Source organism: Microtus pennsylvanicus, chromosome 6 (assembly GCF_037038515.1).
Source record: "Microtus pennsylvanicus isolate mMicPen1 chromosome 6, mMicPen1.hap1, whole genome shotgun sequence".
NCBI classification, from domain to species: Eukaryota; Metazoa; Chordata; class Mammalia; order Rodentia; family Cricetidae; genus Microtus; species Microtus pennsylvanicus.
In genome coordinates, this window is record NC_134584.1 from 35,180,689 (window position 1) to 35,196,878 (window position 16,190).

At 39.2% G+C, this 16,190-nt stretch overlaps 1 protein-coding gene across 2 annotated transcripts in view; it reads left to right on the forward strand.

Moving 5' to 3' along the window:
* The window catches only part of Parp8 (poly(ADP-ribose) polymerase family member 8), a 165,299-nt gene that overhangs the window by 86,054 nt on the left and 63,055 nt on the right, over nucleotides 1–16,190 (forward strand). For both annotated transcript variants that reach the window (XM_075976032.1, XM_075976031.1), the window contains exons 5-8: nucleotides 6,599–6,688; nucleotides 7,150–7,220; nucleotides 9,290–9,367; nucleotides 12,261–12,355. In XM_075976032.1, the coding sequence (XP_075832147.1) occupies nucleotides 6,599–6,688; nucleotides 7,150–7,220; nucleotides 9,290–9,367; nucleotides 12,261–12,355 (334 nt within the window). The remainder of the gene's footprint in view (nucleotides 1–6,598; nucleotides 6,689–7,149; nucleotides 7,221–9,289; nucleotides 9,368–12,260; nucleotides 12,356–16,190) is intronic.

The following is a 16,190-nucleotide window of genomic DNA, read 5'->3' on the forward strand; positions in this document are numbered from 1 at the left end:
GTTATGAGTTTGAGAATGGTTTGACTCTAGGATGAGCTGATCATCTAATCTTGTTAGTATGGGGCTTTCTTTATTCTGCTTGTGTCCTCACTGTCCCCCTCAGTCAGGAGCAGTGTGCCGCACCCACTCACGTCCCTAGGAACAGTTTTCAGTTTGCAGTGTTGTTCCATTAACTCATGCCATTGATTAACATGCATTTCATAGTCTGTGTCTGTGCAATGAAGGTTTGAAGTCTTTCACGGAATCGTGCACATGTAATGCCACAGATACAAGGTCACTCTTTAAAATCAAGTGAAAATGTGCAGTCACCGTCTGTCTTCTATGAGTCTTAAAGAGATTTTGATTTGGTAATGGATTTGAAATGGTATGTGCATGGCAAATCACAGGTTGGCTTTGCTAAGACCAAACTGCTCATCCGTTCTGCTTAGATTTCCTCACCTAAGTTAGGAGGCTTGGCCACTGTGGTGACTGAACTCTCTCTTCTCCATTTCTCTGTTACATCTAGAGGAGTGAGGTGGTAATTGCTGGATTATTTGGTCCACGTGGCTCCCTAGCCTTGACTTACAAATGACATATTTGAACATCGTGTATAAATGTGAGTCAGCTGCTTAAGTGAGAATTGAATTTGTAAGATACATGTAATTATTTTTACAGTCAACAGGCATTTATATCTTGTATTATGCTACAGTTTTTGAGGGGCTATGGTTTCTATATTTAAAACACAACTCAGTGACAAACTATTGAGTTTTTGATTCAGAAAAATTCAAGCTTTACCACTTAACAATTATTTAGTCAATTAATTGTTTAAGTCATTTGAAAGAATTAATTTCCTTTAGTTTTGATATCCTTGCTTTGTCAAAGAGGATTATAATTGGTTTATTTGAAAACTGTATGACAAAAATGACAATTTTAGAGATAATTCAGGGAAAATATCCATATTATAATACAAAATCAGTAGAATTATTATAATCATCAGCGCAATTCCCCTTTCTCTTAAGTAACATAGTAAAAATGAATGGAATGATTTGACTTAAGCGATCCTGTACTTGGAACCGAGTAAAATCAGCGAGAGTTGCTTTTCTGCATCTACATGTTCCCATCCTACTGGTCCATAGAAGCTATGGTAATGATGGCAGTGCCCTGCTGAAGGGAAACAGAAACACTCATATGGTTAACAGCTTAACATTATCTCTATCCTCTACAAAGCATGAACTTAAGAAGCTGTCCCTATTGACCTAGACACTTTGCATATATGTTACAGTTATGTGGTTTGGTCCTTTTGTGGGCCTTCTAACAGCAGGAACAGGGACTGTCTCTTACTCTTACTGGCTTTTGGAACCCTACTTCTCATATTGGGTTGCCTTGCACACCCTTAATACATGGGGAGGTGCTTAGTCCTACTGCAACTTGAAATGCCTTGTTTTATTGATACTCATAAGAGGCCTGTCCTTTTCTGGATGAAGATGGAAGAGGAGGGGACTGGGGAGTGGGAGGCAGAATGAGGGAGAGGGTCTGGGAGGGGAGGATAGAGGTTGGTCTGCGGAGGAATGTAAAGTAAATAGATGAATTAAAAAATAAAAAGAACCCCTCTCCAAGGTTGAAGGAAGGAGGAAAACAAAACAAAGCCTAAACCATCAAAGAAAATGAAAGCCAGGTGCAGCACTCACAGGAAGAGTCCAACGAGGGAATTCAAGATTCCGCACTCTTGTTCTGTCTCAAAGAGTCTGTCATTTTAAATGCAGCGTATCAGCACACTACCACCTCACCTCTATGGCTAACTAGTATGGCTGATAGGGTTAAAAGCGTGTGCCACCACTGCCTGGTCTGTATGGATGACTAGCATGGCTAGCTTTGTATTCTGATCTTCAGGCAAGCTTTATTTGTTAGATCATAAACAAAATATCACCATATATATATATATATATATATGTATATATATATATATATATATATATATATATATGTATGCGTGCAACAAACTACCACAACCTACTATCTGAATATGTTTGAACTGTATCTGACAAATATTTTTAAAGTTTTAAGAAATATAGATATTGAGGTCAGCCAACTATAGATTCCTTTTAACCTAAGTCACGGACTTAGATATAACATTAGGAAGTGTGCTGATAAGCACGGTGCTATCTGTCCATCGTCACTCTTGTTGTTTAAATGGCTGCATTTTCCCTAAGCTATGTCACATGGGCGACAGCATCATCTTTGTTTAGAGACGGAAAAGTCAAACATAAGTAGGACTAAGGGCTGCATTTAAGGTGGGATGAGACAGGAACTCGTCTCTTTTCATTTTGAAGATTTCATAGAGATAAGAGCTCTCTGGTGGTTGGCTACTTTGCTTCTCTGATCTTTCAGTTTGAGCTCACTTCATTGCAGGTTCCTCCCTTCTTCTTTTCCTTCCTTCCTTGTTTCCCTCTTTACCTCCTTCTCTCCTTCCTTTTTTAATGGCTGAGTAGAATACAACTTCATACATATTTATGACAGTTTCCTCATTTATTCAGTTGTTGATGGATATTTACATTGTTTCCATATCTTGTTGAATAAATGCTTCAAGGTACAGGCGAATTCAGATTTTCTGATGTCATCCCAGAAGCAGGTGGCTAAGCTTGATAACGTAGAAGGAGTGGACCGATGAAGCCACTCAGAATCCTGATGAACTCTGAACAGACCGGTCTGAGTACAGGGACTGAGTCAGTAATTATGAACTTCTCAACAGAGAACATAATTCTTTCAAGGAAGAGTTACTGCTAGTCTTTTCTTAACTCCCCAAATGAGGTTTTCAACACTTGAGGAGCTCTTTACTCTGCCTCTTTTCTGATCATGAATTAAATATGACTCTCTTACTACGTCATAATAAAGAATCAACACCGAATGCTCTAAAACTCAAGAACATTCTGCTTGGAGTATACTGAACTAAAGCAGAATTTGAAAGTATGACAAATCCAAGCTCAAACATGTAGAAAGTATCTTAGAGATCCTTTGAAGGTGGAGTCCTGCCTTCCAATGTCACACCACACACAGTCAACAGATTTAAGGTTTTGAATCAACTCTTACTATCTTCTAGTTCTTGAACACTTTACCAACTTTAAAGCAATTTGTATTCAGTTTTCTTAAAAAAGAATTAGAGACTAGTTTTATCTATTATTTAATGGAAAGGTCCACTTCCACAGAGAATCCTTCCAGTTGAGTTACACGTTGGATCCTTCCTTGTTTTCCTAGCCTAATGTCTTAATGGCTCAACACCTGACACTTGAGTAAAATTCCTGTTCTGTGGCCTGTGGCTGACGTGATGTTCTCCAGTTTGTGGATTCTTTCTCTCTCCTTCTACCTGGTAGCCGTCACTTTCTTCTGTTGCTCTAATATTTCTTCCCTCCTTCCCTTTGTCTTTTTCTTAAATTGTGGTAACAGTCTCTCCTGTTGCTGAGGACAGCCTAGAATTTCTTATCTTTCTGCCTCCGTCTCTCAAGTGCTGGGAGCATAGGCCTTTGCCACTGTCCTGACTCTTAAATGCTGTCTTATTAGGTCTTCTCTCCTCAGGCTGTGATGAGATCCAATGCTCTGCTGTTTATGCAGGTGCTCTACCTCTGGCACATTGCGCAAACAGCCTCTCCTTCTCTGTGTATGAGGAAAACAGAATTAGTTTTATTAGGTAGCAAGTAGCTTCACATCGGAAAGACTAAATAAGTTGAAGAGAAAAGAAGCATCTGCTCTGAAGTTGGCGTTCTAGCCTTTGCCTATCACCCCAGTCCTTGGAGGGGGGTGCTCAGGCACAAAGCACTCTTGGTTCTCTTGGATTGTGTTTGAAAGCAAAAACAGACACAACACCACCAAAAAATTTAAAAGTTTCAGTCATAATGGAGTTCACTTCCTAGCCCCCCTCATTTTAAGCTCCTGATCTGAAAGCGTGAAACTACTGACAGAGGAAATTCAGATAAATGGTCAATGTCTCGATGTAAAAACAATTCGTTTGCACACAGTCTGCTTCTTGGTCTGTGATGTGAGGCCATGTCATAGACGTGACTACGTTGCATTGCCCCTAATGGTGCCTGAAAATTACAAACACCTAAGTTGTGATTAGTGCTAATAAGGGCGATGAGGCAGACTCGCTTTGTTTCCACTCTCGTCTATACCACCCCCTCATCCCGCTTGATAACTTAATAAAGCCTCTTCTTCGCTAGTCTTCTGTTGCTCAGTGGAATACACACCACACACACACACACACACACACACACACGCACGCACGCACGCACTCACATTTTCCTTTAATTTTAAGATTTAAAAATACTGCATTTGAAGGAGAGGGGAACCATAATGTCTTAAGTCTATCAATTAAAAGTTAGAATCTCACAGTACTGACACAATATTATTACAACCTGTCTCCATATTTTTTAAAGATAGATTTCTTTCAGTTACTGGAGCAGAAATTGATCTGTGTTTCTATTTATTGAGGGTGTTTTATTTTTAGCAAGCTACCAGTAGTTGTGTTATAGGAAATTTGCCTTTAGATTATTTGTTCTCACGTCATGTTTTTGTTTTCAGTTTATCTTTTGAGGCAGAGTTTCATGGCTTCCCTGGCTACCCTGGAACTCACTGTGTGCACCCAGTGTCTTAGTTAGGGTTTCCCCTGCTGGGAAGAGACACCACGACCATGGCAACTGTGGTAAAGGAAAATATTTAAGGGGGCTGGCTCAGAGTTTCAGATATTTAGTCTGTTATCGTCATAGTGGGACATGGCGGTGTGTGAGCAGGCATGAGGCTGGAGAAGAGTTCTACATCCTGATCTGCGGGTAGCAGAGGGAGACTATGTGTCATCACACTGGGTGTAGCTTGAGCATATGAGACCTTAAAGCCCACTTCCACAGTGACACAGTTCCTCCAATAAGGCCACCTCCTAATAGTGCCACTCCCTATGAGCTAAACATTCAAACATATGAGTCTATGGGGGCCATTCCTATACAAGCCACCACACCCAAACTCACAGAGATTGGCCTGCCTCTGTTTCCTGGATGCTGATATAAGATGATATAAGAATATGTGCCACCACACCCTGCATGTGTGTGTGTGTGTGTGTGTGTGTGTGTGTGTGTGTGTGTGCATGTATGTGAAGGTCAGAGGACAACTTGTAGGAGCCAGTTCTCTGCCTCCAACATGGATGTCCTGGAGATTGACCCCAGGGCATCAGGCTTGGTAGCAGGTCTCATTCCCCACTGAGCCACCTTGAAGGTCTTTACTATGGGATGTTTGTTAGTGAGTTGGCAGTTTTCTAAATGCCCTTCAGTCATTAATGGGAAACACAGACAAACATCTGGGCTGGGGTTTATATTATCATGAAATGACATTATTTGATCATACGTAGAGGTCTATCTTTATTGCAGAAATTGGTAAGCTTATATACTCTTCTTGAGATAAAAATAGTGAAAGAGAAATGTAAGGACTTAAAGTATAAATTATAATTCAGCGTATAGTTTATTTAGATAAAATTAATCTGTAAAAGAATGACTCTGGTGAGACTCAGTGGCAGATTACCTAACAGCGATTCAGAGGGTGCAATTTCAGATAGGTTCTTCCCGTGTGTCAAGTTTGGGTTCCATTGCCGTGGTAAACAACAGCAGCTCAGAGAGGAATAGGTTTATTTGACTTGCATGTCACACATCAGTCTGTCACTGAGGGGAGGCAAGGTAGACACTCAAGCAGGAGCAGAGGCAGCAGGGCTTGTGGAAGGAAGGTGTGTACTGCATTGCTTTCCATGGCTTGCCCAGCCTGCTGTCTTATGTAACACAGGGCCGCCTGCCCGGAGGTAGTACTGCCCACACTAAACTGAGTGGCCCCCCCATAAATTATTCATCAAGAAAATGCCCACAGATATGTTCACAGATGAATCTAATAAAGGAAGTTCTTTAAATATAAAGTTCTCTTCCCACATATCTCTGATTTGTGTAAAGTTGACAAATCTAACCAGTGCACTAAGTAAAAGAAGGCCGGCCTCAGACTCAGCGATCTTCCTCTGTCAGCCTCCCAAGTGTTGGAACTGCAAGTGACTTGCCAGCATGTTTGGCTTTTGCGGTTTTTAAAAACTATCAAACGTCCCTTAGTTATCTTCTCAGCCGAGGACCCCACCTTCTGAAACGGATTCTACTGAGCAGAGCGCTGTCCTGCGGCATGAGGCAAGCACCTGCATCCAAATGATTGGTTGCCTTAGGCTTTATTAGAAATGGATGAGGAGCCAGGTCTGGTGGAGAGACTGACTTTCTGTAAACTTGACACTGAATAGACAGAGGCAGGAGGATGCTGAATTTGAAGGCTACACGGGGAACTCTATCTTAAACCCCTCTCTCTAGTAAAAGGAAAGCATGGTTTTGAATACTGTCAATCTAAACTCTGTATTCTTGTGGGAAACCATGGACTCCTTTGGAAAGGCTATAACTTTGTGCTTAACTTACACATTAAGTTTGTTTCCTTTTTCTCTGAGTTAATGAGAGTAGCAGTATGTGTTATTTCTGAGAACTGGATTAAAGTGAAGATATGTCTGTTGCTTTTATAGAGGATTTATACTCAATATACGGTGTCTTTTTATATTTCTTTGCAGACAATACATATGTGTCAAGTTCAGAAAATGATGAGGACGTACTAGTTACTACAGACCCAATTCCTGTCATTTTCCATAGAATAGCAACAGGTAATAGTAATTTAGTTTTTTTATAGTTGTTACTTTGACGCTCTTTATTTTCAGTAGCAAACACAAGTATTTACCTCTCATAAGTCTCTTCATATAATTTTTATATCTGAAGGATGCTAGTTTTTTAGTAATGTTTATATGTATCATGTCAACATTACTCTTGAAAATGTTTTTTTTTTCATCACGGTACTGCAGACAAACTGAACACAGAAACCCTGGGGCACTGAAGCTGCCTTGAAATAAATAAGAGTTGAAGAAATCTGTGTGCTTGCTCTTTAAGTTACTAGCATTTGTATGCACAATGAAAAATCAGAAGCACTTGCATGATCTGTCTTCAAAATATCTCTCAATTCTTCCACAAAAGGGGAGAAAAGCCTACAATGGTTTTACCTAGGAACTCATGAATGTTTGGCAAACAATATGCTAAAGTCCAAAGTAATTTAAAAACCTCTTTCTTGCAGAATTAAGAAAAACAAATGATATTAACTGTTGTTTATCCATAAGATCCAAACTACAAAAGGAAAATGGGGAGGTATGTAAATTTTATTTCATTTGACTTTTTATTTTAATAGTGCTTGCAGTTTACCAGTGTTTGCATTTAGTGTCTTGTTTATGCTACAGTAACGTACGGTGAATGAAAGGGAGACGACTTTTTGTATGGTGCTAACACTGACCTAGAATTAACCCCACAGAAGATGTTCCTGCTATCAATTAATAGAAAATAATCTAAATAAAATATACATGCCACGTAACTCATTTTTCATTTTTTATATATAACAATGTAGTTGACAGAAAACACCCATATGCCTTGTATCACAAGTATACATGGCTATGAATAATTTTGATGAGATCTTTACAGTTATGTGTGTAGAATGTCTGGTCTTTTAAGCCAAAGTAGTAGAGACACAAGGGTAGACATCATATTCCAGTGGTTTTATTTACTTTTTATTTATTTATTCATTGTTATCAAAAATCCTCAAACAAGTTTGTCTCATATCCATGCTTTAAAAATTTTTACTTTGATATGCAAATAGCTATCAGGACATTACATAGAGAAAGTACAACGGACAGCAGTAACTGGATTGAAAGTTATGCTTACCGGATTGGTAACTTCTCTAATTGCGATCAGAGATACTCTATCCAGCAACCAATGGACGCAGAGGCAGAGATTCACAGCCAAGCACTATGCTGAGTGTCTTCCAGAAGAAAGGGAGGAGGGATTGTACCATCCAGGGAGGTCATGATGGGGGAACCCACAGAGACAGATGGCCTGAGCTCTCGGGAGCTCATGGATGCTGGACCAACAGTCAGGGAACCTGCATGGGACCGACCCAGGCCCTCTGTATGTGTGACAATCATGTAGCTTGGTCTCCTAGTAAGGCTTCTAACAGTGAGGACAGGACCTCCCCCTGGTGCTTAGCTTAGTTTAGTAACCTGTTCCCCTTGCTGGATTACCTGACCTAAGGGGAGGAGCTAGGTCCTGACTCAACTCCATGTGCCATGCTCTGTGCAGGCCCATGGGAGGCCTGTCCCTTTCTGAATGGAGATGGAAAAGGAGTGGATGGGATGGAGTTAGATGGGAAAGCAGAGGGGACAGGAGGAAATGAAGAAGAGGAAACTGGTATGCAAAATAAATAAAAAATAGTTTAAGTAAAAAAGAAAGTCATGCTTGCAATATGACCCTTCCTTGCTGTTAGTATCACACCATTCTTTGAGATCCCCCCTTACATCCACTGTGAAAATTACATCTTGAAGAAAGCTCTCACTGACCAAAACCTGTTATAATGTCACCTCATACAAAGCCCCTCTTCTTGATTATCATACTGGCTCAATAACTTGAAATTTAGGTCTTATTAGCAACGTGGATGATAAGAGATCTGGACCTGAAGGAAATGCTGCTTTTTTCCTCTTCTCAAAATTTTCCCTAAAAAACAAACAAGCAAACAAACAAATTTTGCTAATCACGACAGTGATAGAAATACCACCGTGGATTTTCATTGTGCTTCAGATAATATGACAGATGTTCGGCTCAGTTAATTAAAAACTCAGACATTGAGTTAAAGCATATTAAATTAAACACCCTCGTGAAATTTGAATTTCCAAACAAATCATTTCAGTACGCCAGAAGTTCTCTTTGTATTATGATTCATATCCAGTTGCATGATTCGATTTTTTTCCCCGCTATTTCAATCCAAGTTTCCTGTTTCATATTGTTGCTTTGTGTTGGCAGTGGAAGTGGAAACCATCTTGGATAAATAATGCTGACAAGCTTTTTAATAAGCATTGAATTAGTGTGAGCCTGTCAAGCATTCTATCAGAGAAAGCCTAGAGCATAGCTGATTCTACAGAGCTTTTGATGTTCATTAAATGTGAAGCTGCAAATATTTACCTCCCTGGAAGCAAACTGCAGGAAGCTTCACTTTTAGTCAACTTCTCTTAGGGAGCTAAGTGTGTCTACAAAGTTAGCTCCCTTACCCGCTTCTGTTTTGAAGTTGTACCAACAGTGCACCGCATAAACAACCCTGGTCTGCCAGGACGTGTCTGTTACCACTGTTTCCTGGTTTGTCTGACCGCTGGAACTGTCTCTTTTTTCACTTGAAGGAGTCGCGGCAGAACAGCACGGTGGAGGAGGACTCCGAGGGCGACAATGACTCTGAAGAGTTTTATTACGGAGGGCAGGTGCGTCGCCCCGCCTCCCTTTTCACTGCTGTGTGGTCCTGGTGGGAGGAGGCAGCCTAGCAGTTGTTCAGGCTGTAGTAAGCAAGGAGGAAACATGAATAGATTGTTTTCACTTTCTACACGTTTTCAGAAATTAAGATTTCCTTTGCAGATCTTTCTACTGCGATCACTCATTTGCTGTCTTAATTAATTATAGAGATTTTGCACTTTGATTTTGATTATCATTTGGGCTTTCACACTGCTTTCTTTATTACTAAATTTTTGGTTAGCATGCAAGAAAATAGGCTTTGCTGTGACATTTTCACATATAGATACCATTCTACTCTGTTTCCATATGTTCTTTCTCACCCTCTTTCTGGTCTTCTTCCTCCTTCAAATGGTTCCCCTTTATTTTCACCATAGTCTGTATGTTCCATCGCTCCTTCTTATAGCTGGAGGCTTTTCTGTGTCCTGCCTGGTCCAACAGCCACTTATAAAGTAATGACACAGAAGCTTTATATTAACTATAATTGTTTGGCATATGGCTCAGGCTTATTGCTAGCTAGCTCTTACATATAAGTTAACCCATTTCTATTAATCTGTGTTTTGCCATGTGCCCTGTGGCTTACCGATAATGCTCTAGCATCTTACTCCTCCAGCAGCTGCTGTTATCTCTCTTGACTCCTCTTTCTTTCTCCCTGTAATTAGTTTGTCTTTCCTGTCTAGCTACATTCTGCCTTACCATAGACCAAAGCAGCTTTATTCATCAACTAATAAAAGCATCACATTTGCAGCATACAGAAGGACATCCTGCATTTACCTTCTTGTTCCTCCTCCCTCTCTCTGGCCATCTTCCTATCCTCTTATAGTCACTTTAACCTATTTATATTCATCTATATTCTATCATGTGGAATTATCTCTCTTCCATATTGCACCTCCTGTATTCTTTTCATGTCTCCTGCATCTCCTTCCCAGCATCCTCTTTGTTCCCAGAAGTCCCATCTAACTTCTCTCTAGCTATTGGCAGTTCACTTTTTATTACATCAATTACAGCAATACATTTTCACCCAGTGTACTAATATCCCATAACACATATATGTTAGATATGTGTTATAAAAAGTCGCAAGACTTTTCCTGAATAATGTTTAAATTTAAAATTGAGCATTTGATTTTAGGATATAACAATATAGTATATTATTATGTTTCTATAACCTCTTTGATCAAATGCTATTATAGTTTGTGTCCTGCGATGGAACCATAATATGATTAAATAGACCTTTAAAGATAAATTTATTATGGAAAAGAATTTATATGGCATATATTCAGAAAAAATCAGTACTTGCTGAATCAGACATGGACAAGGCAATAGAAATGTGGCCATAGTAAATTAGGCTCTCTTCCACGGAGAAACTTACTAGCTCCTGGGCACTTACCTAACTAGAGAGCACTGTATCCAGTATGCAAAAGAATCCTTCCAAGTCTGATGTTTTGTTTGCACTGCTCCTTCTTCCAGAGGGGAATTTGCTGCTTTTCTTCCATCTAGCTGTTCATTCTAAAAGGTTTCTAGACTATCTGCCAGTCATTCACTCCTTTCAAACATTTGTATTCTTTATAAAATGAATTTAGAAAATGAAAGGCAGATCACAAAAAAAAAAGGCTGGAAGTAGAAAGGATGTATCTCCTGGGATGTAACTGTGCGGTGGAAGTACAAAGGAATAATCCAGTCCCCGGTTCCTTGCTATTGGAAGGCATTATGTATTGGCGTACTCCATCACGCAGATGTATATTTGAAATACATAATGCAAATAGAAACAGAAGACATAAGTCATACTGAGCAGAAATGAATGTCATATAAAGGATTGCTCCACAACACAGTAAATAGGCTAGAGTAAGAGAAACGAAGAGAAAAAAACTCCACAGTGTCAGTTGCAGGATATTCTAGTATGCCATAAATTTTTTTTTGTTTGTTTTTTTTCGAGACAGGGTTTCTTCTGTGGTTTTGGAGCCTGTCCTGGAACTAGCTCTTGTAGACCAGGCTGGTCTCGAACTCACAGAGATCCGCCTGCCTCTGCCTCCCGAGTGCTGGGATTAAAAAGGCGTGCGCCACCACCGCCCGGCTGCCATAAACTTTTAAATACACATTCTGGTGCTTAGGATTTCTTTTCCAGTTTGAACACCACCACAAGAGACAAAAGACTATATTTAAGAAAAGTAAGTTGAAGTAACAGATTAAGAAGGACATCACAGTTTGACAATAGGTTTTTCAATTTGATGACTAACCTCTTACAGACATGATAGAACTAGTCTTGTGATTTATCAACTTTAGGACTTTAGATCTATGCTTGGGTAAAAGAGAGTTCTGGTCAACCAACCATATTCTCTGGAGTTCTTATCCAAGATGTATATGTTGATCTATTGCTTACTACTTAACATATTTGAATAAGAGGGAAGATAAATATTGATTTGGTTCTTGGCATGTATACAAGGAACAAGAAAGTTGTGAAGAAATGACGAAGAAAATGTTTGAGTTCCTATTGAAATCAGCATGCTAACTATTTATGTTAACAAATAGATCTTTATTTTTAATGCTATCATACATATGGACTACTAAATAGGAAAGCATGACATGCTCAGACTATATATATATATATATATATATATATATATATATTCATACACACAACACCTATATATGTGTATATAAAATAAATGAGTAAAAAGGAGACTATAATTACAGGGAGAATCTTCTTAACGTTAATTTAGAAAGTCTGATTCTAACTTTAAAACATAATGAATTGTCCTAGCCGTAAGTGGATTGAAGAGCTTTGTGCCGATGCTGTCAGCTTACCTGTAAGGCCAGGGGCTTCTGCACAGGTTGTGTGGTCTCTTAGTTCTGAATTATCCTTTTCGGCAGGTGAACTATGATGGCGAACTCCATAAGCATCCTCAGCTGGAGGCTGATTTGTCAGCAGTGAGAGAGATCTATGGACCACATGCAGTTTCTCTCAGGTAAACAGCTTCAGAATGTTACACTGTTTCATAAGCCGTTGGAATTTTTTGTTAGAGTAACTTCAAGGACAATTCTTTTCTGTGATTGTGTTTGGAAATGTTTGAGGGGTTGGTTGTATTGTGTCTCTCCTCGTGCAGAATGACAGCTTTCTGACTTTTTTGTTACAAATTATTTTAAAGTTAAATTAGTTCCTTAAAGAAATAATTCATTTTGAGAGTGAGTTTTAAGAAGCAGCAGTCTTTAAATGTATACTTATCTGGGTAAGGCAGCATACACTCCTGATTTCACAAGTGTAAAGCTGAACTAGGAAGATTATGTGGCTCTGTATAGCAAGATCCTTTACTAAAAGCAGAAAAAGTGCCATTATTGTTCACTATAATAGATGTTTCTGTAAGTCAGGGCCGTGTCATTATAAACAATGAAATCAAATAATGCAGAACTATAGTACACAGGTTACATGCCCACTGAAGAGAGGGGTGGGAGACTTAATACATGTGGTTTGAATGATAGTGTGCTTTAGTCTGTAATTAATATCTGGTAATAAACTTTCTAGTTACTTTTTATGATACTTAATGCTTTGGGAGACTCCCCTCCCTATGGTCTTCATCTGTCGTTTGTGTCCTTATGCTGGCACCTAGAAGTCAGGGTGGCTTTCTTTGCATATAGTGTAGTCTTTGGGTCTCCGTGGAATTCTAGGCTCCTTTAACAGCCTGGCCTCAATTCCAGCCCTACCTACCAAACACCCCAGCTGGACCAGGGGACCCAGCGCTTGTACAGGTTGATTCTTGTCGAGGAGTCCTCCCTGTGTGCACCACTGTGAGGGTCAGCTGCTTAAGCCCTCCTCAGATCTCAACATAGATGGCTCAGCCTGTGTTCTGTGTATCCAGCGCTATTACATTTCTGTGCTTTATTAATAATTTACCAAATGGACTGAGATTTGTGAGTAGTTGTGGCACCGCCTTTTATTTGTGGTATTGCTTTGGTTTGTTTTTCAAATCATTGTTCTGGAACTCCACATCATATAGGTAGATGGCACAAGATAGATTACAAGGTGGATTCCTGACTGTCTCCAGTGGCAGACACTGGGGAAGTGTGTGAACAGGACACACTATCTGGCTGTCACTCTTCAGTGGACGTACCCTAGTTCGAGAAGATGAACAAATATTTTTACTTTGGAAGTCTACACATCAGTAATTTATGATTGCCAAATATTTCATTTCGATTTTGGAAATAACAGTTCACTGCCACCTCTAGCCTGGATAAGTGAGGATTGAGTCCCCAGAGCATCTCTCTCAATTTTGGAGGTGCATGAAGCTGACAATGGTGGGATTATACTCAGTAAATGGAGTTTTTACAGCTTTTCAAAATTTAGCTAAGAAGCTGTGATCATTCCACAGCTGGTCTCTTGTGTGGTCCAGATCAAGTACTGTGGACATTCAGTGTTACATAGTGTATGCATGAGGATGGTATAGGAGCCCCTGGCAAATTATCCAAAACTATGGCTTCTTTTTTTCCTACAATAGTAGAATTTTTCTAGGAAACTTAAAACTTTAATTTTTTATTTAGCTATATATTTTTCTCCATTCCCCTCCCTTTCATTCCCCTCCCCTTCTACCCTCTCCCATAGTCTCTATGCTTCCAATTTACTCAGGAGATCTTGTCTTTTTTTCTACTTCCTGTGTACATTAGATCGATGTATGTCTCTTTTTGGGGCCTCTTTGTTGTCTAGGTTCTCTGGGATTGTGAAATGTAGGCTGCTTTTTTTTTCCCTTTATGTCTAAAAGCCACTTATGAGTGAGTACATATGGTATATTTGTCTTTCTGGGTCTGGGTTACGTCACTCAATATGATGTTTTCTGGATCCATTCATTTCCCCACAAATTTCAAGATTTCATCATTTTTTCTGCTGTGTAGTACTCCATTGTGTAAATGAACCACATTTTCCCTATACATTCTTCAGTCAAAGGGCATTTAGGTTGTTTCCAGGTTCTAGTTATGACAAATAATGCTGCTATGAACATAGTTGAGCACATGTCCTTGTGGTACAATTGAGCATCCTTTGGGTATATACCCAGAAGTGGTGTTGCTGGGTCTTGAGGTAGGTTGTTTTCTAATTTTCTGAGAAATCACCACACTGACATCCATAAATGCTGTACCAGATTGCATTCCCAACCAGCAATGCAAAAGTGTTCCCTTTCCCCCTCATCCTCTCCAGCATAAGCTGTCATCAGTGGTTTTGGTCTTGGCCATTTTTACAGGTGTAGGATAGAATCTCAGATTTGTTTTGATTTGTACTTCTCTCATGGCTAAGGATTAAAATTTTAATTTTGAATGTAATAATCTCCCCACTAAAAGAAGGCTATGAAATATAAATATGATTGAACCTGGAATTCAGCTTCCCATCCTTCCCTTAAAGCATATATTGTTGCTTAGAGGATTGCTTTAGTTGATGTTTATTATATTTAAGTTTTATTCTAAAACACATTCCCACATTTTCTTAGCTGTCATAAGACTATGACAGTTTTGTTTCCTCACGAAGTATTTATAAGTATGGTTTGGCAAGTCTGGTGATCCCTATTAGTATTCTATTAATAGCATGGTATTGACAATTATGATGTGCTACAACTACATAAAAGTGCTTAGAGTTCCAACCAAATGAAATGCCTAAAAGTCATAAATGACTTGATTTTTTTCTCCTTGCCTATTTCCCTTACAACAGTTTTGATCCCACTTAAATCTCAATATAAGCTGTGGTCTTGCCTTGTCCAGATTTTATTCCTAGCTATAGAAGATGGTTGCTGAACAAATGATCTCCAGAAGTCTCTTGACATGAAGTAGACCACAGCAAAACTTGTTCAATTTACTTTAAATAGATAAAATGAATTTACAGCCTAGCCCAGTCTTCTGGCCCCAGACACACTGGGAAATGGGTAACTACCCATTAGGTAGAAGGTCTTGGAATATTCCTCGCAGAGTTCCAAGTCTATTGAAACCAGAATGTTCTAATTAACTGTTCTTTCACTTAATTGAGGCTTATAAGGAATTTAATGGGGTTTGAAGAGCAAAAGCACCTTAATATGCACAATAGGCTATTTGGTGTCATCTTTTTTCTTTTTTATGTGATACCTAATGAGAAAGGCAGCTAACCACATCTGAGTTCTTTATAAGAGATAGAAATAGCTGATTGCCTCGGCAGAAGCAAATCCCTTTTAAATGCAGGCTAAATGTAGATATGGAAAAAGTAATTGGTAATAGATTACTAAAATTGATAATGGAACCTCGATCCGTCCTTACATAAGAAACAAAACAGTGGCTGCATGGAACCATGCATGTCAGGGTTGAGGATGATTTTGACGCAGAATCTTGTGAATGGGAGGTGAGTTAGATCCTATAGGATAAATATCTGCTGCTTGGAGTAAATGTGCTTCATCTTGAATCATATAGCAGTATGCACATGTGCGTGTTTCTCTTGTAAATGCAGTCCTTTAGCTGTGTGTTCATAAACTAGTCATTTGGAAACAATCTGAGTTGAGGAATTTTAGAAATGGAAAGAAATTTTCATTCCCCTGGAAAGACATGGTTTCGGTAGTCACTTTGTGAAATGTCAAACTTCCGATCTTTCGTTTATGATGACACTTCATTTCTAAAATACTGGCATTGTTGGAGTACCCAGCCTCTTACTGTAGCTAAGGCATGTTGTGGCAGGATGCTCCCAGGTTTGTGGGAGTGGCGCATTTTGATTGCCTTTACTGATGGATGGCTGGGATTAGTCTTTCTGATTTGACGTTTGGAGAACAAGAGTATTCTGAAGATCTGATACTTGGAGAATAAATG